General features: G+C 38.8%; 4 protein-coding genes across 8 annotated transcripts in view; 3 read left to right on the forward strand and 1 right to left on the reverse strand.

Moving 5' to 3' along the window:
- The first annotated feature begins 23 nt into the window (after nucleotides 1–23).
- twf2 (twinfilin actin binding protein 2) lies at nucleotides 24–7,475 on the forward strand. 3 transcript variants are annotated; one of them, XR_799033.1, is made up of 10 exons: nucleotides 24–377; nucleotides 3,089–3,267; nucleotides 4,725–4,820; nucleotides 4,935–5,039; nucleotides 5,154–5,168; nucleotides 5,420–5,545; nucleotides 5,724–5,874; nucleotides 6,359–6,480; nucleotides 6,879–7,203; nucleotides 7,248–7,475. XR_799033.1 is itself a non-coding variant. In XM_010778222.1 (9 exons), exons 1-9 carry the CDS (start codon nucleotides 281–283, stop codon nucleotides 7,044–7,046), a joined length of 1,059 nt encoding a protein of 352 aa, XP_010776524.1. In that variant the 5' UTR covers nucleotides 24–280; the 3' UTR covers nucleotides 7,047–7,475. The 3 variants fall into 3 exon arrangements, 2 of the variants coding, with proteins under 2 accessions (XP_010776524.1, XP_010776525.1); XM_010778222.1 differs by having other exon boundaries at nucleotides 6,879–7,475; XM_010778223.1 differs by lacking the exon at nucleotides 5,154–5,168 and having other exon boundaries at nucleotides 6,879–7,475.
- Nucleotides 7,476–11,059: 3,584 nt separating this feature from the next.
- On the forward strand, nucleotides 11,060–14,161 carry cisha (cytokine inducible SH2-containing protein a). Its single transcript, XM_010778226.1, has 3 exons — nucleotides 11,060–12,090; nucleotides 12,722–12,882; nucleotides 13,019–14,161. Exons 1-3 carry the CDS (start codon nucleotides 12,071–12,073, stop codon nucleotides 13,513–13,515), a joined length of 678 nt encoding a protein of 225 aa, XP_010776528.1. The 5' UTR covers nucleotides 11,060–12,070; the 3' UTR covers nucleotides 13,516–14,161.
- On the reverse strand, nucleotides 13,780–20,908 carry hemk1 (HemK methyltransferase family member 1). Of its 3 annotated transcripts, none has more exons than XM_010778225.1 (11): nucleotides 20,613–20,908; nucleotides 18,501–18,674; nucleotides 18,170–18,261; nucleotides 18,000–18,093; nucleotides 17,789–17,920; nucleotides 17,287–17,351; nucleotides 17,119–17,168; nucleotides 16,551–16,656; nucleotides 15,190–15,218; nucleotides 14,747–14,857; nucleotides 13,780–14,569 (listed from the first exon to the last, which is right to left on the reverse strand). In XM_010778225.1, exons 1-10 carry the CDS (start codon nucleotides 20,673–20,675, stop codon nucleotides 14,796–14,798), a joined length of 867 nt encoding a protein of 288 aa, XP_010776527.1. In that variant the 5' UTR covers nucleotides 20,676–20,908; the 3' UTR covers nucleotides 13,780–14,569; nucleotides 14,747–14,795. The 3 variants fall into 3 exon arrangements, 2 of the variants coding, with proteins under 2 accessions (XP_010776527.1, XP_010776526.1); XM_010778224.1 differs by having other exon boundaries at nucleotides 15,123–15,218; XR_799034.1 differs by lacking the exon at nucleotides 13,780–14,569 and having other exon boundaries at nucleotides 14,766–14,857; nucleotides 14,983–15,218.
- Nucleotides 20,909–21,472: 564 nt separating this feature from the next.
- nprl2 (NPR2 like, GATOR1 complex subunit) overlaps nucleotides 21,473–25,452 on the forward strand; it is an 11,133-nt gene continuing 7,153 nt past the window's right edge. Inside the window, exons 1-5 of the mRNA XM_010778227.1 lie at nucleotides 21,473–21,833; nucleotides 22,660–22,751; nucleotides 22,883–23,051; nucleotides 23,146–23,254; nucleotides 23,887–24,023. Coding sequence (XP_010776529.1) covers nucleotides 21,753–21,833; nucleotides 22,660–22,751; nucleotides 22,883–23,051; nucleotides 23,146–23,254; nucleotides 23,887–24,023 — 588 coding nt within the window. The 5' untranslated portion in view covers nucleotides 21,473–21,752. The remainder of the gene's footprint in view (nucleotides 21,834–22,659; nucleotides 22,752–22,882; nucleotides 23,052–23,145; nucleotides 23,255–23,886; nucleotides 24,024–25,452) is intronic.

A 25,452-nucleotide genomic window follows, 5' to 3' on the forward strand; every position in this document is an offset into this window, starting at 1 on the left:
GCACATGATACCGTCCTACTTACTTGAGCGATGCCCCTTCTCACACTAACACACACTCTACAAGAGCAGACACACTCGGCGAACCTCTTTCTCAGAACTGAATTTAGTCTGATCATCTGAAGTAAATAACTTTTTTTAACAGGCTTCCCTTTTTGAAGTTCAGTGTCTCTTGACTGGACTGCATATTTGGGCCTGGTGCTGTGGAGCTCCAGTCCATTGAGTTGCTTTTTCCTCACCCGTACTCCAGTGCTTGGTGGGAGGAAGACACCGCTGACCCGAGATGTTCCTCGCACTAGTGGTGACGCCAGAGCTGAGGGAGTTTCTGACCAGAGCGAGAGGTGGAGCACTCCGCCTCCTCAAGGTGTGCATCCAAGACGGTGAGTGAGCCACAGAGCAGCAGGCGACATGGAGATGAGTTGGCCCTCAGTGTGATGTGAGAGATAGCTCATTCATGGTGGTATTTTTTTGTTGTTTTGGAAAGATTTATTTGATTTCTTGTAGGTGGATTACTTTGAAACTGTGAAAAACAACATGTAACACAATGTGCTGGGCAACTTTCCAGAGCTTTCAAATTACAAATTGACACTCAACAAATCACTGTCATCTGGAAAAACAAGTTTGTTATGCAAGTAGTGATTGTCCATGATTTATTGCTTTTAGTTATTATCAGACGAAGAAACTAAGGTGGTCAAAGGATAACATGTTACATTAACACTCAGCATGGTCCCAAGATGTTAGCAGACAAAGAAGACACAACAAATCACACAATCCCAGAATCTAAAAAGTTAAACATGTCACAACGATTTAAGAAACAACAATACAAAAAACTAAAAGAATGACAATTAAATTCATTGTTAATTAATGTCATTAACCATTTGACAGGCAATTTGTAGAAATATCTGCTCGTGTCAACTTATCACACATTTTCGCCTCTGTGTGGACATTTCAATCAAATTAGAGTTGAAAGAATTAAGTGTTTTGAGAAAAGCAAACACAGCATGAAAATGTAAACATAGTTTTATGCAAGAGTAATACATACATTGGTTTTACTCTCTTACCCCTTTGATAATTTGGTGACCCCTCAGATTTACTTGGGACCCTTCAGGGGTCCCACCAACAACTTTATACTATAAATTAAAACGTGTCTGTAGTGACCTCGAGTGGCTCAAAATGCAAAGTCAAGTTTTCCCTTTTTCATGAGCTGCAATCTTTTCTTGAACTATAGACCTATGGTTCCCAAAAAGAAAAAAACATATGTAACATCTGTATTGACTAATGTAACCTATCGGTCAAAAATCTTTATTATCATGCAAATCATGAGAGGCCTAAGAATCATTTTATAACTGTTAGATTTTGTTTATGTAAAGATGGCAGAAGGTATCCAATGTATGTACATGGCTTCATATAAAGGGGTCACGAAACAAAAACAAAGTTGCTTAACTGGAGTTACAGACCGTATCTATCTGGTAGGAAAATAGTGGAGGCGTGTGAAAACAGACATTCAGAGTGTCAGCTGAGCAGTGACAAATGATCATTGAGGCAATAGGTCTGTAGATGGCAGCTTATGGATGAGGACTGATATGTTCATGAGATGTTTATATCTTGTTTTGGTATCTGACACTGTAATCTGATTCATGGCAGACACATTCTGGGGCTATCTTTGTGGACTGTGCCTCCCATATCAAATATGTGTCCACATATTTTGAAGTATTGATGTCAACAGATATGAGTTTGCTGCTATAGAGACGGCCCGTCTCGTGGCAAAAAGAGTGACAGGCCTGCTTCACTTTCTTCCTGAAGCACTGGGATCTTTCCAGGCGTCACTCGACTATTTTGAGCGACACGTGACGTGACTTGGTTGCTTGCTGCTGCCCGCTGACACTCATGTTCGTTCCACTTTTAAAAGAGAAACAAGATCCATCTGGTTGATTTCATCACAGCTGGCTTTGGTACGCGACTCGGTTATCAACAAAAAGTCCTCTGATAGCTTATGACTGTATAACCTTGTTTTAAACTTGAAGTTAGAAACACTTCACAAGTCATGTGTTTACATTCAGTTAAATACTGACATGGACCAATAAAGATTGAGCGTATGGCTGAGCAGGAATGTGTTGTGGCTCAGAATAGAAATGAGCCCCAAGAGACAGTCAGGAAATCCCCCCGCACCCAACAAGGACAGCATTTAGGTGTATGATTCGTGATTTCCAAGCCTAGAGTTTTGATTAGGTCATGTTAAAAACTCATCCTGACAAAGCAGTCAGACATTGATCAGTGAACTTATACCACCACAGGGTGAGGGTCACCACATGAAATAACAATGTGGACTCTCAGCAGGTTTTCAGATGTTGTCAGTTTAGACTTGAGGTAGTGACAAATGATACGTGTTTGTTTCTGATGGAACAGGGGGCTGAAACAGTCAGTCTGAAAATATTTTCACAATCAGCCAAAAATGCCAAACTTGTTTTAGGTTCCAGCACGTCTAATGTGAAGATGTGCTTTTGTCAGTGTTATGGCACAGTGTACTGAACACTGTAAACTGGAATTTTGAAAGTATCACCTTTGACTTTGAAAAGTGAGCATTTTGACAATTTATAGAATAATCCATTAATCTATTTATAAGAAACATAATCTGCAATTTAATCATGAATCAAAATCATTTTTGGTTGCAGTTCTGTTTGACCTAAATAAAAGGATAAAGATTGACAAGGGCTACGTAGACAGTTTTGAGAGTTTGTTATTGTATTTAAATACCATCACATTAATATGCTTAAATTGGTTACTCTAAAATATGAATACTTCACTAAAAAAGTATATGGTTTGTTGAGATTATGTTTATTATCAAAAAGAAATGACTTCATTAAAGATTTTTTATTTTATTTGACCAAGTTAGTATGAATGTGCATGTTCAACAAACAATGACAAATAACAATGACATTCTGTCTGAAATTATATATTAAATGGCTACATATTTAATTATCCTCCTACATGTAAATGATTATCGTGTGGCAGTACTGTCTGTGTCGATGTGCACAGGGCATGCTCCATATGGGGGGGTGAGATATGTGATGCGTTGTGGTCTGATTTTCAGAGCAGCTGGTGCTGGGGGCCTGCAGAGAGCCGGAAAAGAGCTGGGAGCAGGACTATGACCACTTCCTGCTTTCTCTCCTTTACGACCAGGAGCCCTGCTACATCCTGTACCGTCTCGACTCCCAGAATGCACAGGGCTACGAGTGGATCTTCATATCATGGTCTCCTGATCAGTCTCCAGTATGTCGTTGAGCATATTTTTCATTCTTCACTAAATACTAAAGATTCATGCATACATTGCTGTTGATAAAGAAAGCCTCAGATATATACACTTTAAGGAAATAGTTCTAGAGAACAGCACCTCAGTCAAGCTGTGCCGATACTAGGTTGATTTAATCACAGCAGATCAGCGACTGGTCATTGTACCAAAGGCTTTCAAATACTCTATCTAAGATATCTCTGATGAAATCATCAGGGTTTCAGGTTAAATCAGAGAGTGCCTCTTTAAAGAAAGTCTTTTTTTGCTTGGTGACTTTACCAAATAAACAAAGTTTGATTTCCAAGGGGTTTACAAGTGTTTGAATGAAGCAAAAGTACATTGGCTCTATTAAAGGGGACATATTATGCAAAATCAACTTTTTCATGTCTTTTATACGTAAACATGTGTAAAGAGATTATGAAACTTTCAGGAAAAAAGATTCTCTCACTTTTTGTCCTGATCCATTTATATAAAAACCTGTCTGAAAATGAGCTGATCAGATTTTGGCCACTTGATGATGCCATAACGATTTTTTGGCTTGTGTAACCATTAGCCAATAACCAACCAAGGTAACCCCCCCCACCTTATCACCTGAATCTCCTCCTAGAGCACCATTGTGTTCTTTTTAACCAAATATCTCTCAGAGGGGCGTGGGGAGTGGCTCCTTATTTTCATCTAAAGTAACAGACAGAGAATCAGCACTTCTGAAACAGGGCTGAAACAGAGGGGATTATGGGATGCTACAATGCACGATCTGTTTGGTGTTTAGAGCCAAAGACTTCAGAGACGTGTTTTGTATATATCTGAGACCTATAATATATTGATGAAAAACAGTATAATAGGGGACCTTTAATGTACTTTGAAGTAGTTTACTTCGATATTTCATACTAAACCAAATTCAGGAGTAAAATGTTCACTTTTATTCCCTAGCATTATTTTAGACCAAGTTATTAGTTTGTTTGCAGATTTAGATCATTAATACAAAATATAAATCATCCAACCAACTATGGTGTATTACTGTAGATACCCACCTGCTGAGCAGTGCTGAGTTAGCTCTATATTTAAAAGTTGAAAATAAAAACTGATGGAAACAAAATAATGCATCCCTAATTATATTCCAGAAATATTACTTATATTATTTCAAATTTGCCCATGCTGCAAAATAAATATTTATACTTTTGTTATATTGATGCTCTATTGATACTGTAGTTCTTTCACTAAGTAAGATTTTGATATGCTGGACTTTTACTTGTGACAGAGTATGTTTACACCTATCCTACCTTATGCTATCTGGATACTTCATCCACCCCTGAGTAATCTTTAGCAATTAATTGAGCAATTTTGTCTTTTCCCTTAGTGCAAACCATTTGAAAGCAACACTCACCAGCAACACACAGTATACAAACAGGGCATATCTTTTCTCCTCCTTTGGCTGCAGGTGAAACAGAAGATGTTGTATGCTGCCACCCGTGCCACAGTAAAGAAGGAGTTTGGAGGTGGCCATGTGAAGTACGAGATGTTTGGCACAACCGAGGTCAGAAGTATTTGAAATTCTTCCTGATCTACTGTGACAGATTGTTTTTTTTTTAAGTGTGATGACGTGTGGTGTTTGACTCTTGTTTGTTTCTTGTTGTGTTTTCAACACTAGGAGGACATTTGTTTGCTGGGATACCAGCGCCATGTGTCCTCCTGCTCAGGTCCTGCCCCGCTCACACTTGCTGAACAAGAGCTGCAGAGGATTAAAATCACAGAGGTGAGAGGTCGCCATACTCTCTGCAGTGTTGGCATTGTTTCACATGCCTTGTGTTCGTAATACATCCTCCTTTCTTTGAAGTGTAAAACTTTGATGTGATTTTATTTTTTTCAGTGCCGGGTTAAACAGGTATGTTGATACAGTGTTATACATGCACATTTGAGCTGGATGGGGAAAGACAAAGAGAACATATATCCATTGTTTGTGATAAGTGGTCATTTTATATAAGTATACGATATATACTATAAGGTGTGTCTAACATAAAATAAATGTGAGGCTATGTTATCCAATGAAATACGTGCTTAATTAAGACGCTTGAAGAGATAGTCAACTATTTTGTGTTTGTGTGTGTGCGTGTGTGTGTTTGCTGCCTCCTGCAGGTGAAGACAGAGATCAGCGTGGAGAGTAAGCACCAGACACTTCAGGGTCTAGTTTTCCCTCTGCAGGAGACTGCCAAAAGAGCCTTGCAGCAACTTGCCCAAAAACGCATCAACTACATTCAACTGGTGAGCCGTAGGAGATTAGTTCAAGAGAATGAAAATGAGCTACCTCGTAAAAAAGCCAGTGGCATTTTTCCAGTTTAAAAAAGAAGTTATCATCAGGAGCAATGAATTCCCCTGTGCTTCTGTGGTTGTATTCTAAGAAACACATCCTGTACACTGTGCATAAATGTATGTGTTCCAGAGGTTGGATGTACAGAAGGAGACAATCGAGCTGGTCCACTCCAACCCGACAGAAACTCGTGAATTGCCCCACAGAGTTCCCAAAGACACTCCCAGATATCACTTCTTCCTTTATAAGCACTCCCACGAAGGAGACTACCTGGAATCTGTTGGTATGTCACTGATTTCCTGAAAATCCTCTGCTATTCACATCTGTTTCAATATGTACACGCAGGCACGATTAGGTTCACATCTGTACACCTGGACTGCAGATGCTCAGAGATGTTGAGAGAGAGTGCAAGAGTACACGCCTTCATCCACATCAGTGGTTCCCAACGGTTTTGCCTAGTTGACGCCTTAAAATAAAGCAACAGTTACTTGTGAATTGCATGACAGAAAATGGCTGCTGTGAGCATTTCAACTGAATATCGATTTTTCCTGCTCTATTTATTTACCTTGAGGAATTTGTGTAGGCCTTGGGAGGTGAAATAGTCTGTATTTACGAGAATACAACCAGATTTTAAGGAGCATTTTTTTATGTAAAATAAATACATTTGAAACCATCCAGGTCTTAGGGACCTCTTTTGGGTGTTTGTTCCCTGATCCACATCAACATAACATAATCAAAAATATTTTGTCTTTTTTTCCTGCCTGCAGTGTTCATATACTCCATGCCAGGATACAGCTGTAGCATTAAGGAGCGGATGTTGTATTCAAGCTGCAAGAGTCGACTACTAGAGGACGTGGAGAAAGATTACCATTTGGAAGTTGCTAAAAAGGTAACAAAGGGATACAAAGATCATTGAAGACAGTTTAATACATGGTTGTAGTAACCATTATAACAGTCGGGTCACGTTCTCTGAAATATTTTCATTAAAAAACGAAATGAAAAAAAGATATTCAGTGTTTCTCCTCCAGAGTTGTCTTAGCCCTGTGAAAGGCCTTGAGAGACACTCAGATTTGAAGACAGAATTTACAGAAAATCTAACTGAATTGTTGATATATAAATAATAAAACAAATAAGGAGGGGGGATTAGAAACATGACCTCAGCATTTCTTAAATCCTGGTTTCAGTCCTGGTTGTATTCACTACTTTTAAATGTAATTTATGTTCATACTAAACACTGTGTACTCATTCACCTGCATGCTTGTTTCCATTGTTCTGCCTCTTTTGCAGTTGGAGATCGATGACGGAGACGAACTGACTGAGGACTTCCTGTATGACGAGGTCCATCCCAAGCAGCATGCTCACAAACAGGCCTTCGCTAAGCCCCGCGGCCCAGCAGGAAAAAGGGGACACAAGCGCCTCATTAAGGGGACAGGAGGCACCCTACAGAACAGCTAGAGGCGGACCCCTTCCTCCCCATAGTCCCCAGACCCTCTAACACCCATAGGCCCAGAGGAATGAGCACAGTGGTGGACTTCCTCTGCTGCTTGTGTACAACACTTGTGCTTTATAAATATGTTTTTGATTATACAATAATAAGTCAAATACAGTATATGTCTCTCCCACAGACATATCAAGTCTTATAAAGACAAACTATAGATAACATGTGTAAGAAAACATGACACAAATCCCTAATCAAAAAACAATCAGGCTAAACACTGACAGATTAGCTTGTTGTTGTTGTATAGCTAATCTGTCTGGTTCTTTCATATGTCAAAAATTGATTTCTGCCGTTTACAACATACAGATTACAAGTTTTGTATCAGCAATGTTTGTATGAGAATATGAAAGGAAATTCCAAATAAATGTTGTTTATACTGTGATCTTAGACCTTCTTGATACAAATGTGTGTGTTATTATTCAGCATGCAATGTTTAACCCTAAATATATATAAATATATATATAACACTGAGTTAAATCTTTAAACTAACATCTGTCTTGATCATAACAACCAAATGTATATTTTTTGTTTTCACATTTGAACCCTTTAAGTTCTATTTTGTTTACATATTGCCACGGATAGCAACAACACTGCCATTATACAGCAGCAATAGGTGGAAACCATGAACAAAATCATTTGTTTTTTCCACAGGGAAAACATGATAAAGCCGTTTTAAAATACCATTTTGAAGCCAGTGCTCTATATTGAAATACATACAAGTGCAATGCTGTAATGGCATGGTCAGCAAATGTTTTTTTTAACGGGACATTTTTGTCCTTAGTCCCTGAGTGTATTTAGCTTCACAGTTCATTAAAGACTTATTGGAGCTGTGGTTGCTGTGGCTGTTTTTGCACAAAAACTGAAGCCACATTAGAAACATGGAAACCCAATGCATTAACTTGACCAACATTATTGTAAAATTAAAAAGCCGCAACTATTCCAGGAAAGGCACAAGGGTTAATCCATGGACTTAGTGTTGTTTGTGGCCTAAATCTCAAAGAATAGGAGTTTTAAATCAAACGAACAGTTATGAGCCACCAAGGGGACAGCCCTCTGGTCATGGCAGTGAGGCTCCAGTGTTTGAAACGCTGCACCATGTTGATTTAACAACATCAGCAGGAGTTCTGGCTAATGTGGCCTCAGAATACAAAAATAATGCGCAACTCTGCCCGCGTCAAACAGGTCAATAGTTACAAAATCACTTTTCAGGGCTCTTTTAATGCAGACATTCTTTTTCAATTTGTATTTTAAATCTTCACAGTCTGTGTAGATGCTGCATACTTCTTCAACATGCTTCTGCAAAACCTCTGAGGAACTGGACCACACTCTTGTAGTCTGCCACTAATGAGTGCACACACAGCAGAGGGGATGCTCTCTCTATAGGCTGTTAGTCAACTAATTGGTCATAAAGGCTCTTGGTTGACTAAGAAATCTTAAGCTGATTAGATGTGTATATGCTTTTATTTTGAGGGGGGCTCACAATCACGTTATGATCAGGAATTATAACTACCAGGTCAACCGCCTATAGTTTATGATTTGATAATTAGCACTGAACACAACTGCTACAGGCACTAATACAGGCCGGTGGGTTTCATTTGATTAATAATGATTTTATAAACTAAAATAATGGACATAGTCAACTATTGGCTTCATGGTTGTTCTGTATGTAAAGTAAGGATGACACAAAAAGCTGTTAAATACACCTTTAGGGACGATGACTTTTACTACTAGCTTTCACAACTTTTAACAACCCAATATTAGTTCAAATGTTTCTATCTGGACTAAAGTGGTGGACAAACTAATTTCCATTGGTATCACCTCCTAGAGCAAAGCTGCAACTATGGCAAAAATACCACTGTCAATCTGTTTATTGTTCATTGTGTAGTTCACTGTCGTTATCACGTTACCACGTCACCAAATTATAGTTAAAATTGTTGGACGAAAACAAACCTTTTGTTCTGATCCCTGTGAACAAAGCTCTGCTGATGAATACAGTTTTCTCTCTATAACCAGTGGATGGATTTATGTTGCTGATTCCAGGCCATTAAAGCTTTTCTCAGAAATACTCTGGACAAAGGCCCTTTTTTTCCTCCATGTTGGAAGAGACAAAGAGTTATTCATTTGTGTCTCAAACATCTTATCAATTCTTAGAACATTCTCGGTATGTTAAAAAATGGAGTAAGCTTCAGGAATTTCTTGAACAACCCAAACTATTTTTTTTAATCTTTTGCGGAATATTTTATTAGGTAGGGTTCAGTCGACATCGCTGTTCAGACAAAATATCTTCATATACAAACAATGAAAACCAAAAACTGTGAATTACTAGATTTTGAACACAAGTAACAATATTAAATTGTTGTTATAGGAACACAAATGATTAGCTTTTTCTGTATATTATCCATGCTTTTTTAGCTGCAAGAGAATTCCAATGGTTTTTGCTGTATTTGGCCTTCAACAACACACAATCTTTCTGAAGCTTCAATATCTCTGCAGTGATACACAATGCATTGTGCTGTTGCACCTGAACAAAGAAAAGAGGTTTTTCTGAAACCAAATGAATGCTGTATAGTCCGCTTACTGTTTCCAGAAAACTTGCCCGGTTTAATCTTATTACCAAGATGGGGAATAGCACAATTACAAGAATTCACTCGACAAAGTATAACAATAACATATCAGACAAGCAACATACTTTATTTCCGGTTTAATGAGCCTCTAATCACGTCATAACCGAATAATCACCACATAAAAAAAAGTTTTCGCCTTTCTTTGTCTTCTTCTAAAACGACTGTCAGGATAGTGTAACACAGAAATAATGCAAATACTAGAATAGGGTTTTGTAATCTGAAAATAGTAAAAAGGGAAGCTCTGCATTCTCAGGTGCAGCTCAAGTAAACATAGGAAATATAGTTCCCAATTGTCCAAACAAGAGCTGAAACAATTGGTACATTTCTCCATTAGCTCAACAACTGATAACAAATCTAAATCCTTTTATTTATTTCTTTACATGGTCAATTTAGAACCAACCCCCCCCCCCTATCCTGGTTTCCATCAGTATTTCAGTATGAGTTTTAATTTCCCTCTTTTATTTGTTATAACTCATACAAAACATACAAACCCTAATCTAACATGACATGTCACAAAGACCAGCAACTAAACTTTCCTCAAAAAACCAGACAAGTCAAAATTAGACATCAGTCACAGTGTTAACATTGAGCTGAAGGTTGATACAGTATGTTCCTTTCATCTTAAAATTCTTGGTAGTTTCTCTGCCTTCCCAGTACAATGTTCTCCAGTTACCAACTGTCCCTGGAGTCTCTGTGCTCCTAGAAAATCTGCCTTTTCATATCATACACTTTAGGACAACGTTCAGTTTGAAATGCTTTGTATATAGCATTCAAACATGTACATCTTCCTTTATGAGGAAGGTAGTTTCTCTAAACATTGGTTATGGTTATTTTCATGTTTGTCAGATTCAGTTTTAATGTGCTTTGTTTGACTGCTGAATATTGCATGGTGCCAGTTTAGCAAACAAGACCATCCTGTTACATAATAAATAATAAAGTAAATCAAGATAAAGGTTCACGAAAAATAACTGCACTGTTCTTCCCCCCCCACCCCTGAACTTAAAAAAAAACACAATGTTCAAACGCATCCAGCGGGGTAAATAAGTCCACTATTCTTCCTAGGGGAAAAGCAGATTTCAGGATTTCTTGGAAATTGTGGAGATTTAGAAATTCTGGAACAGCATGCTTTGGTTATGATACAGACATGTTTGATATGTTTGTGTGAGTGATGGTTCAGACTTTTGAGTAAATATTTAAAACACTTAAACAACTAAATGGTGAACAACCAGCTGCCCAGCCTTATTTGGCCTGAATCTAGTCATTCAGAGTAAAAAGAAAAGTTGAACTGATGTGGATTTCCTAGAAAGATTCCCTAGAAAATAAACGCAGGAGGGATTAATAAGCAAAACATATTACATTCTCAACCTGAGGCACGGCTTTTGGATAACAAATCAAGCGTAATGCAATACAAAAGACAGGATTAGAGGGTGAAAAATACCTTGGCAACATCACATTTGTCTCTGCCTGACAGTAGTGTTAACTCGTTTTATAGTGTATTGTCACAATAACAACTTCCTTTGTCGAGCGTAATTACTCCGGCAAACCTCTGAGAAAACCTCTCGCAGTGTTTTTCCACCATGGATCGAGGGAAATCTATATTACTGGAAACAGGCTGTGTGTGCATTCCTATTATCTTTAATGTCGAGGCGGTGAATTCCCAGAAAGAGAGCTCTGTCAGGGCGGCCCGACGGGGCGGAGTCAAGCCCTGCAATTATTCCTGGAAAGCGAATAGGGGGAAGCTGCCGCGCGATTCCTGGGAGCGAGCGCTCGCTTCAGCCCGCGGCCCAAACACGGGGGAGAGATGAGTCTCAAAACCAGACACGGGGAAATGACCGGGTTCACCACGGTGTTATCCTGAGAATCAGCCGAAAGAAAAACAAACATTTTTTCATCAGCAAAAGCGCTGCTAAATACCGGAGCTGTTAGAGCAAGACAACCAGAGGCGAAATGGGAGTTGGTGCGGCGGCTGTGACGTCAGAGCCGCCGGTGCTGTTCTCAGAATAGACTTCTAGGAAACGGTAATTTTTAAAAGCCCAGCCTTTACACTCTGTCCTTCACACATTTGGATCCCATTCTGGTGACAACACACTCCAAACCGCTGCTACGGAGATTTCTATGTTTTAAACGTGTTGTTTTCATGTTTCTCATCCAGTGTTGTTCTTATTACAACTAAAGGACCAGACCATTACTGACTGGGTACACCGAGCTCTTTTATCCCCGATTTGAACGCTTTTCGTTTTGTTTTGTGGAAGTGCTTTTTCCTTTCTTCGGACGGAGATCATTTTCTCTATGTTTCGTTATTTTCTGCGGAAGAAACACTGACCGGATCTTAATCTGCAGAGGATTTAAGGAATAGCATGATTCTTTGTGTACCAGCGTGAGTTGACTTTCTTTGTATATACGTTTTCTATTGTATTGTGTGCGTTGAGAATCCTATCAAAACCAATTATATGTGTAAAAGTAATACACATTGTATTATTGTTACGGTTTTTTTACGTATTATGTGTTGATTGTACATGTTTTCTAGGAATCGCAACTATCGCAACTCATGTATACCAATTACAAATGGCCTGTAACACGGATAACAAATATTAAATGCTCTTTATCAAAAATGTCTTAATTCTATCAGTAGAAATTATACAGTTAAGTTTAACCTTTATTTAACCACGATGGACTGATTCAGGTTAAAATGTTATTTAAGGTTCATTACCAAAATTGCCATCAGTAACAGACAAAACATAAAATATGTCTAAAATAAGTATTACATATGTATGTATTTAATTACATACAATTACAACTGAGATAATTCATAAGAATATTCACAGTTTGCTTCTCACGTTTAAAGTGGACAAAGAAGTGAGCAAGTGAACGCCTCCATCTGTTCCTTCTTATTTAGCAATAAACACTGAACACAAAATAATGATGTACCTTAACAAGGAAGAGCAAACCCTGCATTGACTATTTTCTTTTATGTTTTTTTTAAACCTTGTTTTTCCCTTTATTTACAGTCCGCGAGCACCTCTGACTGCTGCTCCGTCCACTGATACCCCGAGGGGGATGCGGGCAGGAACAGCACCTACCCCTTGCCTTCAAAGCACCCCCCCACTATGGGACCCAACAAAGGACCTGCGGGCGATTGCCAGCAACTTCTGCTATCTAGAAAACTCAGGTATGAAATGTGTTTAACACTCACACTCTTTGTAAAAGATTTAGTTAAATGTCATAATTGTGGAAAATTAAGCAACAAACAGGGCAGTAATAAAGAGTGTTCAGAGTGACTAATATTTAGGAATGTGTGTTTGTAGGATGGTACTGGGGAGCTGTAACTGCAGCTCAGGCCCACGCTGCGCTTCAAGAGGCATCTGAAGGAGCTTTTTTGATACGAGACAGCAGTCACCCTCTGTACATGCTGACCCTCTCCGTCAGGACGGCACGAGGTCCCACCAGTATTCGGATCCAGTACAGCGGGGCACAGTTTTTGCTCGACTCCAGTTCCCCGGCCAGGCCAAGCCTGTCGTCCTTCCCCAACGTGCCCAGCCTGGTGCAGCACTACATGGGGCCAGGGAGGAAAGCAGAAGAGGGCAAGGTGTGGGAGGAGGCCCCTTCAAAACCCTGTCAGCAGACAATTCAGGAGACATCTGTGGTTTTAAAACTGAAGCGGCCCGTGTACAAGCCGCAGGGCCTCCCCTCCTTACAGCACCTCACTCGCCTGGTTATAAACAGACACTCTGACCGGCCCGAGCAGCTCCCACTCCCCAGGCCTCTGCTGCGTTACATTCAGGACTATCCCTTCAAGGTATGACGAGTGCCTCATGATGTTGTTACATTTAAGGACAAATAAACTGTCAAACAGGTCTCTGGTGCCTGAAAATGACACCGCTGCTCCAGCAGTTGGAGGCCAGTCACGAAACCACTGGACACAGGGTGATATTTTTTGCTGAAAAATGTGTATAAATTCAATTTATACTGACGTGCCTGGTGCCAGACTTGATTGGTCGAGGATTGGGTGATGAAGTACGAAGACTTGAGCTCAAAGATGTACTGTAATCACATATTTTGTGATTGATGTGGGAATTGTCCATGTCCATTTGACCCTCATCAGTTGTGGATGTACGTACTGTTTCCAATAAGTACACTGATTCCATTAAGACATCTTTAATGCCGTTTTATTTTTCTCAGTAAAACATTTTTTCTACCTTTTACATGTGTACATTTTTCTATTAAAATAATGAACTTACTTGCTGTCTTCTTAATAATTTTTACTTCCTCATCTTTATTATTCACCACCACATGATGGTCTGTTTTTGAGTCACTTTTTCACAAATCACCTTTGAACACAAAGACTGGCCTTTGAGCTTCAAGTGTGTGAGATGCAGATACAGAGAGGAAGTGAAGGCCACATTGTGTGTGATTTTGCTCAACAATGCGCACAGCCTGCATCTGAGTCAGCGAGTGGACGAGGAAAGGGGAGGACCGTTCATCAGCGAATTCACAGAAGTACTGAGAGCTTCCTGGGAGCGGGAGGGAGATTCTGAGAGGGAGGGTTCTAAGAAAAGCCTCAGTAATTACCTTCAGCTCTGAGCCTGCTTTGGTGCCATCTCGCACACATTTTATTGTGGCGGAGGATGTGATAACAACTGTTACCAGGTGAAGTATTACAGTGACATGAACATAATTTGAGCCACGGCAGATTGTGAATATTGAGTGATCAGATGGGTGCGAGCGCGCGCTCGGCAGCTCAGTGAGGGCGGGGGGGCTGAGCAGACCTGGGCTAAGGCCAGCGTAATAGGATCTCAGTTTCTCAATCCAGATCCAGTTTGTGGTCCTTCTCTTTGCGAAGGATGCAGAAACGTGGCCTAAGGAACAAATACAAATCGGGATTTAAGACTTGAAATGAGGAAAACAACTAATGGGGTGTTAATGAGCTAAGTATTATAATTTAGTTAAATATTTTAACAGTGAAGCCTTTTAATCAAATAGAACTGATGGGGCTTACTCTGACATTACAGCGGGTTAAAGAGATCTGCACAAACCTGCCGCTGATGTCGTGCCTTGTCTTCACATAATGCATCTCTTCCACATTCACCTCCACCCACCGTTGAATGAGAGGAGGGTGTCTGGGATCCACCTCCAAGTAAACACGGCTGGTAATCACCATAAAGAAAACACAGAATGGACACAAAATGTATTATCAGGACAGGATTAGCGGCAGCACCCATGAGATGAGAGCAGGGGCACATGTCTGGAAGTGAATTCACTGGAAGCTTACCTCTTTAAAGAGGCAACACGATACCCGTGCTTTTCGGAACATGCTGTTCTTGTGACAAGCTGCCGCCGTTTAGGAATTAAACCCAGGTGGGCTTGCTTGCCTGCGTGTGTGTGTGTGTGTCGGGCAGTGGGGTTCCTTACCCATGATCTGATAAAATCTGTGGAGCCAGAGTCAAAATATGTTTGATCACTTCTAGGCCATCGTTACCTCCATCCAAAGCAGCATGGTCTTCAAACCTGGGACACCAGAAAACACATAAATACTTGAATTACATTTGGTACATTTAAAAAAAAGTAAACTACTTTTAGACATTGCATGCGATTTTTTTACTTTGGCTATTCTGAAGCGAGCATCACATTAATGAAATACAATTACATATTTTAATATTTTATTTGTTAATAAATTATTAGTATGATTGTATTAAATGCGGCAGGTTTAGAATGAATAAACAGTTCATGAAATGATATATAGCACATTATATCACACCGTACTGCCTAGAAAACCAAAAGGAAGTTACAATGTCTTTGGTCATCATTTAGAAAAGAACAGAATCAGATCTGTTGACATCTGTTTAACACACAACATGTTCTTATGCTCTAAAAGTCGTTAATATGAAAGAAAACAGTATATTAAGTTAGGAGTTACTAAAAACTCTTACTTGCTAAGAGGGTTGTTCAGATCATCTGTTGCACTCAATAAATAATTGAGAGCAGCTTGATACATTTTCCTCTGGGCCAATCAGAGTGTGACAACAACCTTTCTTATGTGTTTATGTTCTTGTCCAGGAACTCTGGCTTCTTTACTTTCTAAATGTTTCTGATTGAGGGTGATTTTGAGCATGTCACCTGCATCAGGGCAGACTTCATTCAGCACTATTGGTGCAGGATCTAATGCTTGCATGAACATATTTTAACACTCAGGCTTTTGTTTATACATTTTTTTTAAGCTTTTCGGGATTAACTATTTAGCAGATGGATTTTCTTTTTAATTGGCAAAAGGACTGTTGGCCAAGACGCAGGAGACGTGAGGCAACACAACAGTCGTGTTCCATCTGGACGTGTTCTTTGGTGTCAGCTTGGTGTGTCTGGGCCTTTAACCACACCAAATCATGGATTTCTGTCAAGTCAAGAGCTGAGAGGGCAGGCTAACTCTCTTTGATATCCATGAGCGGACTTAAGCAACTACCTTATTTAATTTGGATAAAAAAATTAATCACCATGATGTTAGATTGTTTATAGTAACTCTTAAATTAGTCAAGTGAAATGGGACATCAATATTACGATATGGGACAGATACAATTATTTGAAAAAAGGAGAAGTCACCAAAAAAAAGTCAATCAATTATTCAGAGCACATTATAGGGATCATTATCATCATCATCTATGATAACAAGACATAATGTATTATACATACTTAAATACATGTGTATACTCCAGTTGAGGATACTTCATAGAAAGAGTTTTAATTGTTACAATAATCCAGGAATGCAGAGTTTATACTGCTTATAAAGCTCATGCTATGGGGAGGTTGAATACAAAGGTTTGGAAAGGCTGAATGTGTTTTAATCACCGATACACTTCAGGTTCCAGCGCCGTCATATCCTCTGAAAATAGGTACGGGGGATTGCTGACCAAAACAGAGACAGAGCTACAGAGGCTCAACACTGTCTCTGCATCTGGAAAAACACATTTGAAGTTTGGGTAACATTTCATGATGCCAGTGTTTATAATACAATCGAATAGTTATAGCATGGTATTAACAAAGTTGAAAGAAAATCATTCTTTATGCTTTATAACACTATTGATAACACATTGACTCATAAGGGCTATCAAAGCACATATAATTCATTAAGAGGTGATAACAAGTTACATTGTGGTCATTCTTGCTTTAAGAAAAACACATATTTTACAATGTTGTGTGTATTGTTGGCAAAGGTTAATTACAAGGATTATAATGCAATATAAAACAATTGTAATGTATTACAAGAACAGGGATTATAAAATACAATATATGACTTGACTTTATCAGACCTTTGATTGACCCTTGATGACATATTTTGTTCATTGTTTATAGAACATATTATATATGTTTGGAAAGTGCTTATCAGCAGTATGTTTAATTCACTGCTTTCCCTTACCTTTCATTACATCTAAATGATGGATTTGTAACCTGTCCTGAAGCCCCAACCTGCAGAGGAAAATCCTTCATCAGACTAAACAAAACGTTTATTGTAAGTCTTTCACCGCAATAAAAGTAAATCAATAAGAACATTTACAACTCCCTTTCTTGGGCTGGGGTTAATTACCTTAAAGCATTCTCTCCTGTTAAATCCACCGCATCCTGGCTTTGATCCACAGCGATGGCTTTAAGCTAGTGACAGAGGAACAAACACAGCCATTTCAAGTGCTGTTTACTTTTTGGAAACAAATAGCCCAGGGAAAGAAGTGTGCATGAGAACGTGACAGGAGGATAGTGGAAAGTACGCCTGGGTCAGTGAGCTGATGTAAATACATGTGACTTATTCTCTGAGGTCAGGAACACCAAACTTATATGGGGACCATAATTGTCTTGACAGAATACGGTGCCAACACATTTGTCATTGCTGAAATATTTCACTGAATAGATGAAGATTTTGAACTGCTGGGGTCGCGTTTGGAGTCACACACGCAAGCATCCCCAGTCAGAAAAAGAATCATGATGGAAGGCTTTATTCTCTTGGGAATATGTTAATCTATCAAATATTCTTAGAGGCTCGTCGCAAGCGCATTAAAAAAAAATCTTCTTCCTTCAATCAACACAAATCTCACCTGAGGACAACTCTTCAGCAGACTGAGAGAAATAGCACCAGAGCCACATCCCACTTCCAAGCATGTTTCCTGTGTACCAACTTCAGTCCCTGGCTTCATCTGCAGATCAGTGAGCACCAGTTCAACCAACTCCTGCACCAAAAAAACATGGCTCTGGTTATGAATGATTGATCACTGTAGAATTGTGTGTCCTGTTTTCCTTCTGTCAAACCTCAGTTTCAGGTCTTGGTATGAACACAGGAGGTTTCATCTTCAGTGTCAGATCTCTGAAGTCCCACTCTTCAATCACATACTGCACAGGCATCCTTCAACAAGAACACACATTCATGAGTATTCTAAGTAAAACATATTTAAACAAAGGTGTATTTCAACTATTTATACCTGGTTAGGCGTTTAGAGCAGAGTTTCCACATCTGCTCAGTTTTTTCTGGACTGAGAAACTCTGTTAACTTCTCCTGCTCAAGACTTTCTATCTGGATAATGAAACAATAAGTAGAAACAAGTAAGAATGCTGTCAATTGTGAATGTAGCTATTCAGACATATGAGGCAGGATCACCCATAAGGGGACAAAAAGGGAAACGATGTATTGGATCTAGCCACTAGTTCAGGGCCAGCAAGGATCGTGACCAGCTATTATTTAATGTAAGCACATGTCTGTGGGCAGGTCTCACATCAGGTAATGATCAATGAGCCCAGCAAAGTTCCACTTACAGTTTTAGCCCCGAGCAGATAAGCAAGGATGTAATGGCTGGAGTGGTCGGGCTCCGTCACGCCTCTCTCAGCAAAGTGTCTTTCCCATAAATCTGCTGCCTGTCGAGCTGTGATCCGGCCTGCAGGTAAGGCTGGAGCGCTGCATGACCGCACTGCATGGTAGCACCAAAGTCTCTAAAAATGAAAATATGAAGGTTTAGAGTTATCAAGCTTTGGTTTAAACAGGTACATGTTGATTTCTACTTGTGCCTCCCCTTCAGGGAAATCACCATATGCTCAAGTCAGATTTATTGTTAAGATTGAATTTTATTGTTTGGCAGGTAACATTCAAAATCTTTCAGATTTGAGATCATGTACGAATTTCCAAATTAAAACCCTGCAGTTTTACATAGTCTAGTGACACATTCTGGTTTCCGTCACATGGCCTTCGTCACCCACACAGTCCCCTGATTCCTACTTCCCTTATCGGCCTAGCAGGATTGGATAGCCTTTAATGTTCCAGAGGAACAATTTGGTTTAATAGCTGCAAGGATTATTCAAAAAGAATCGCCACTGCTTTGACATCTGATTAAGACATTTTTGATGGAGAAATGGCAAAAAAAGCTTTTTTCAGTCCCTTCAATATGGATATTTCTATCGTATTCAAAATATTTTTTCTGGGTTTTGGACCAAAACAACATGGCATTTAAAGACATTAACTTTGAGAAAATTAGAAGGACTTTAAAAATAAATATTTTCTGACCATTTAAAGACGAATCATTGAGGAATCAGACATAATATGTAGCTTTATAGTTTCAGCTCTATTCGGTTTGCAAACAGTATTCAACACACTACACTTCAAACAATAGATAAGAAATATGTTTGACATATAGTAGGTGTCATCCTAATAAAATTGCAATGAGCTATAAAAGCACAGAGTCCATGAGTATTTTGTTAAACTGTGTGTGCAATAACAACTAGGCCGACCATTTGTAAACAGTCGATGGAGCCAATAGTCTCAGATGTCTGTTTGATTTGGCCCTCCTAGAAAAGTGAAACTCCTCCTTGCAGGCATGGTTTAAAACTTTGCATAAAAAGGGTGTGGAGCGTCCTTCAGAATCGCTCTAACTTGATGAACATGGCTAAAATAATTTAAGTTAGTTCAAATGGTCTTTTGGCAAATGATATGTTTTGTATACGATGCTAAGGTTTCCAAACTAACAAACTATAGCAACAGTTAAATTGACTCAAAGAAGATGAATATAAATGTTTATGAGCTTTTAGTCAACCTTGAAAACCTTCAACTTTTTCAAGAAAAACAGTCTGTGATTGGCTTATTTATATGCTGGCACATCTCCAATGCTTCACTGCCTCATTATCTATTTTGCACCTGTCCTGGTTTTCCAGCCTTTGCTGTCGCCCGTCTTACTTACTGTTTGATGATTCTTCCCGACTGGTTTTCCTGCCTGGACTGAGTAGCTGGTTTTGACCTTAGCCTATTTTTAGACTTTAGCAAAGAGAACATTTATCTTTCACCGTTTTTGTCACTTTAGATAAAACAATTATTTGATTTTCTGAGCCATTAAAATACCTCAAGTGTTAGTTAAACTAAATAATTAATTAAAATGCAATCATTGGGTTCTAGGAACTTGTGGTGGACCGTTTTTGAGCAATACAATATGACCAACATATTTATCAATAATTAAGTGTAATCTTAGATAGGCCTATACAAGGAGCATTGACTCTAAATATCGAATGGGGTGGAATAAATGGCTGCAATAATTATTAAATAAAATGTAATTAAATTATCTCTTCTTGAGATACAATTAAATCTTAAAGCTTTTGTTCAGAAGCAATTAGACTGTGCTGCCACTGCAAACCCAGTATAGGTAAAACAACTTTTATATTTGTATACATACACATCCTAATAACATTGAAGTGTTAATCCCCACAAACCGGCTCAGTAAATAAATAAGCATGATCACTGGGATTATAAAATAGGCGCACTGGTCTGTAAATTGTATAGCTGTTACAAAGGATCATGTGCTACACACATAGGCTACACAGTTAGCATCACATGTAAAGCACCAGGGTGACTCCCTGAAAACAACAACAATGTTTTTTGTTAGTTACCTTTGGTCCAACACTCCTGCAACCATAGCATGTGTAGCCTGCACTCAGAGATCTTTTCCACATAATGTATCCAAACAAACACAACCTATCAATATTGCTTTGGTTTCATCGCTGTATCCTTACGTCATTCTGTTATCCTACATGAACACTTTCAAGGTCACTTGTATCGCCCTAAATTAATGTTAAATGAAATATTCATGGCACTGTAGTTGGTAGAGTTGATAGTATTTCCTGCACATGGAGCATCAAACCTCCCAGCTGTTGACCTGACACAGAAACCAGCAAACGTCTCCACATGCGGTGCACACTGCGCAACACTGACCCCCTGGACACATGTCACTGAACCCTGAATGGTATTATCAAAAAGAATACATAATAACTCACACAAAATGAACAGAAGACATATTTGCAAAATCTCCTTTCCTTCAAAGTATTTGATATTGAAAACAAATGAAATGTTTGCATGGTAAACCAGATTATTTTAAACTGCGCAATACTGACCCTGGTGAATAATGCTGCCTTTAAAGACTGTCGAATGTGTTAACATTTATGAAGACTTAAAAGCCCAGCAACATAGTGATAAACCCAAAACGAACACCTGTCCTAAAGTATTTGATTCATATTTTATTAGCCAAAAACAATGTGAGTATTGCAAACAGTTGATGGTAAAATCGATGTAAACAACTATTAGCAAATGTATCATCCTTTAAATATACTTTCGACAGAAAATTGCAACTGTACATGCAGCACAAATGCCAGATAATTTATATAATATGTTGTTATTATTTTTTGTTTTTTAAAAACTACATATCCTGAACTGTCTGTTTAGTATTCACGGCGTACGGTGTATGTATTAGTAAATTCCGAGGTGTTCCTGAACACATCAGCAGTGTTGTTTTCTTGAAGTCAAGTGGGCATGAATGTGTCGAGTTTTGTAGAGTTTTAAGATAGTTTGCTATTAGTTGACAACATGTTGTTCAAAGTATCGTGGTAACACATTTATTTGGACGCAAGAGCTGCTAAGTGTACTTATCTGAAGGTTGCTATCTTGTGCTTCAACGTTAAAGCTGTAAGCTAGCAGCTAGCCTCTTCTGCTAAATAACAGAAGACTGCCCCCTGAAACTGAGACGTTTGGTTGAGATGCTGATCATGACCTCTCGAATAGAGTGTATATTTTTCAGTGAATTTCACCTCACCCGGGGTCCAGAGATAAGATATCAGGTAAGTGTGCAAATTCTGTTTTTTAACAAGAAGAAAGGTAATACAATTATCAAATCTATTACCATAATTACTACCAACAATAAGTATTCTTATGATATAGTTATACAAACAAAAAATATTTATAAATAACTTTTCTTTGTATCTGTATTTAACAGATACGCCTACATTAAGCAAACATAATACAATATAATATAATGTTTTTATATACCATTTAAAACAAATATAATTATGCATTATTTGAGTACAGCTACGAGATAAATTGTTAACAATATCATCAAGTACATTCAGAGGTGGGAAAAGTACTCAGATCTTGTACTTAGGTAAAGGAAGAACTACCAGAGTGTAGGAATACTCTGTTACCAGTGAAAGTCCTGCATTCAAAATGTTACTAAAGTAAAAGTGCAAAAGTATCAGCATCAAAATATACTTAAAGTACCAAAAGTAAAAGTACTCATTATGCAGATAAGTAACTAAAGGTATTAAATATATATAGTTGAGTAAAAGTACACGATTAAGCTCTGAATTTTAGTGGAGTAGAAGAAAAATTGAAATACTCAAGTTAAGTACAAGTACCTCAAAATTGTAGTTAAGTACAGTACTTGAGTAAATGAACTTAGTTACATTACACCTCTAAGGACATTAAAGTGTAATATGCTGTTGTATTTGAAACACTTTTTCAAAATAGTATCAGATAAAGCAAACATCTTAATAATAAGTAAGAGTTATTTGTGTGGTATTGACCTTTGAAGTGAACAGAACAAAGTATTCTCTGTGTATCTTATGGGATGTATGTTTATACAGTGCCTCCTATGTTCTCTCCTCACAGGTCCCCGAGGAATACATTTCACGGGAGCTCTTTGACACCGTGCAGGTTTATATCATCACCAAGCCGGAACTGCAAAACAAATTGATAACAGTGTATGTCATCGAATGCTTCTTTCTCCTCTACAAAGTTCAGTGGTTGTTATGAACATGTGACCTTGTTACATGCTAATGTCTCTTTCAGCATCAAACCATTTTCTCTTCTCTTTTCATCTTTCTTTTTTTAGCACTGCCATGGGAAAAAAGTTAATAGGATGTCCTGTGTGCATCGAGCATAAAAAGTACAACAGAAATGCGCTGCTGTTTAACCTCGGCCTGGTTTGTGACGCTCAAACCAACACGTGTGCACTGGAGCCGATCGTCAAGAAGCTGTCAGGGTACCTCACAACTTTGGAGGTAATGAATGATGCATTTAACCTATAGTTACATTATGTTTGTTTTCAGACAACTCAGAGATGATCTTAAATGTGTTCGCCTCTTTGTGTTGCAGCTGGAGAGTGAATTTATATCCAATGAAGAGAGCAAGCAGAAACTGTTACCCATTATGTCCACCCTGTTAGAAGAACTGAACGCCACAGGAGCCTGCAGCCTACCCATAGGTATATCGCTTTGTATTTGACTATGTGTATTCCAGTTTGATATGAGAGTGATACAAATATCAATATACGTTGTTACAGGGACATGGATAAATGCATATGCAGATCTTTTCTGATTGTTTGAAGAAGATTGCATTTCTTAAAATTAATATTCCTTGTTTACGAGTATAGCAATACAAGTGTGTAAATTGTATTCAGTGATAGTGTTTTACACACAATTGATGGCCAAAGCAAGCTGTAGGGTAAAGGGTGTGCTTTACCCTACAGCTTTTGCTGACACTTTGTGGTGTTTACATTTTGTAATACTAGTTATTTTCTAGCTGTTTAAAGACAGCATTTAAACTCAAATGTCGTCTTTATTGAGAAAGTATCCTACAGTATGCAGTCGTCTATTCCCGGCTTGTGATACCGTATGTCTTATCTGTGGCATCGATCCAACTAACAAGACCCTTTCCTAAAACGGATTTATTGAACAGCAGTAATAAAGGTCATTGCTTAAAAGGTCTAAGCACAGGTTTATAATGTTGGTTTAAAAAAGTACTCCTTTGCGTAACGTTGATGTTCATTATTTGGCATTTGAAAACAAATAATAATGATCAAGATTATGTTTATCTAAACTCTCTTTCTGTTTGCAGATGAGTCCAACACCATCCACCTGAAGCTGATCCAGCTGCGAAAGGACCCCCCTATCGTCCAGGAGTACGACGTGCCCGTCTTCACGCAGTACAAAGACCATTTCATCAAATCTCAGTGGGATCTCACCACTCAACAGGTAGGCCTTGTGGTCGATTTCTAGGAACCGTTTGATAAGATATTTGCTAGAATTCTTAGAATCAAATAAAGATAAGAGATACTTTCCTGGTATCCGCTGTGCATGAAGTGATAGGAAAAGTTATTTCTTATCCATTATTTTATGGATGAAAAGGAGGTCACTTTAGAAGAAGGTGCCAATAATTTGTGCAATAGGGTTTTATTGCTGAAAGAGTCTTGAATGTACTAGTACATCGAAGGCTATAAAGATCTTCCGAAAGGGATACTGGGATCACCCGCAGCAGTAATGACTCACCTTTTGTGACCATGAATCCCTAAAGAAATTACATTGCATTTCGCTGACGCTTTTATCCAAAGCAACTTACAATTAGTGCATTCGACCAAGAAGATACAAACTTGAAGAAAACAGAATCATATACAGTGGGGCAAAAAAGTATTTAGTCAGCCACCAATTGTGCAAGTTCTCCCACTTAAAAAGATGAGAGGCCTGTAATTTTCATCCTAGGTATACCTCAACTATGAGAAAAAAAAATCCGGAAAATCACATTGTCTGATTTTTAAAGAATTTATTTGCAAATGATGGTGTAAAATAAGTATTTGGTCACCTACAAACAAACAAGATTTCTGGCTCTCACAGACCTGTAACTTCTTCTTTAAGAGCCTCCTCTGTCCTCCACTTGTTAACTGTATTAATGGCACCTGTTTGAACTCGTTATCAGTATAAAAGACACCTGTCCACAACCTCAAACAGTCACACTCCAAACTCCACTATGGCCAAGACCAAAGAGCTGTGAAAGGACACCAGAAACACAATTGTAGACCTGCACCAGGCTGGGAAGACTGAATCTGTAATAGGTAAGCAGCTTGGTGTGAAGAAATCAACTGTGGGAGCAATTATTAGAAAATGGAAGACATACAAGACCACTGATAATCTCCCTCGATCTAGGGCTCCATGCAAGATCTCACCCCCTGGGGTCAAAATGATCACAAGAACGGTGAGCAAAAATCCAGGAACCACACGGGGGGACCTAGTCAACGACCTGCAGAGAGCTGGGACCAAAGTAACAAAGGCTACCATCAGTAACACACTACGCCGCCAGGGACTCAAATCCTGCAGTGCCAGACGTGTCCCCCTGCTTAAGCCAGTACATGTCCAGGCCCGTCTGAAGTTTGCTAGAGAGCATTTAGATGATCCAGAAGAGGATTGGGAGAATGTCATATGGTCAGATGAAACCAAAATGGAGAAAGAATGCTGAGTAAAAACTTAACTAGACGTGTTTGGAGGAGAAAGAATGCTGAGTTGCATCCAAAGAACACCATACCTACTGTGAAACATGGGGGTGGAAACATCATGCTTTGGGGCTGTTTTTCTGCAAAGGGAACAGGACGACTGATCCGTGTAAAGGAAAGAATGAATGGGGCCATGTAAC

Source organism: Notothenia coriiceps, unplaced genomic scaffold (assembly GCF_000735185.1).
Source record: "Notothenia coriiceps isolate Sejong01 unplaced genomic scaffold, NC01 NC01_scaffold00019000, whole genome shotgun sequence".
Taxonomy (NCBI): domain Eukaryota; kingdom Metazoa; phylum Chordata; class Actinopteri; order Perciformes; family Nototheniidae; genus Notothenia; species Notothenia coriiceps.

What these genes read in the sequence shown, in the direction of transcription:
- twf2 (XM_010778222.1), top strand. Translation starts at nt 281, where the DNA reads ATGTTCCTCGCACTAGTGGTGACGCCAGAGCTGAGGGAGTTTCTGACC. An exon ending in GCATCAACTACATTCAACTG is followed by an intron (nt 5,546 to 5,723) that starts GTGAGCCGTAGG and finishes TATGTGTTCCAG; the next exon opens with AGGTTGGATGTACAGAAGGA. An exon ending in ATTTGGAAGTTGCTAAAAAG is followed by an intron (nt 6,481 to 6,878) that starts GTAACAAAGGGA and finishes CCTCTTTTGCAG; the next exon opens with TTGGAGATCGATGACGGAGA.
- hemk1 (XM_010778224.1), bottom strand. Translation starts at nt 20,675, where the DNA reads ATGTGGAAAAGATCTCTGAGTGCAGGCTACACATGCTATGGTTGCAGG. An exon ending in ATCTGCTCGGGGCTAAAACT is followed by an intron (nt 18,262 to 18,500) that starts GTAAGTGGAACT and finishes TTCATTATCCAG; the next exon opens with ATAGAAAGTCTTGAGCAGGA. An exon ending in TGCTCTAAACGCCTAACCAG is followed by an intron (nt 18,094 to 18,169) that starts GTATAAATAGTT and finishes TTCTTGTTGAAG; the next exon opens with GATGCCTGTGCAGTATGTGA.
- cisha (XM_010778226.1), top strand. Translation starts at nt 12,071, where the DNA reads ATGATTCTTTGTGTACCAGC. An exon ending in ATGATTCTTTGTGTACCAGC is followed by an intron (nt 12,091 to 12,721) that starts GTGAGTTGACTT and finishes CTTTATTTACAG; the next exon opens with TCCGCGAGCACCTCTGACTG. An exon ending in CTGCTATCTAGAAAACTCAG is followed by an intron (nt 12,883 to 13,018) that starts GTATGAAATGTG and finishes GTGTGTTTGTAG; the next exon opens with GATGGTACTGGGGAGCTGTA.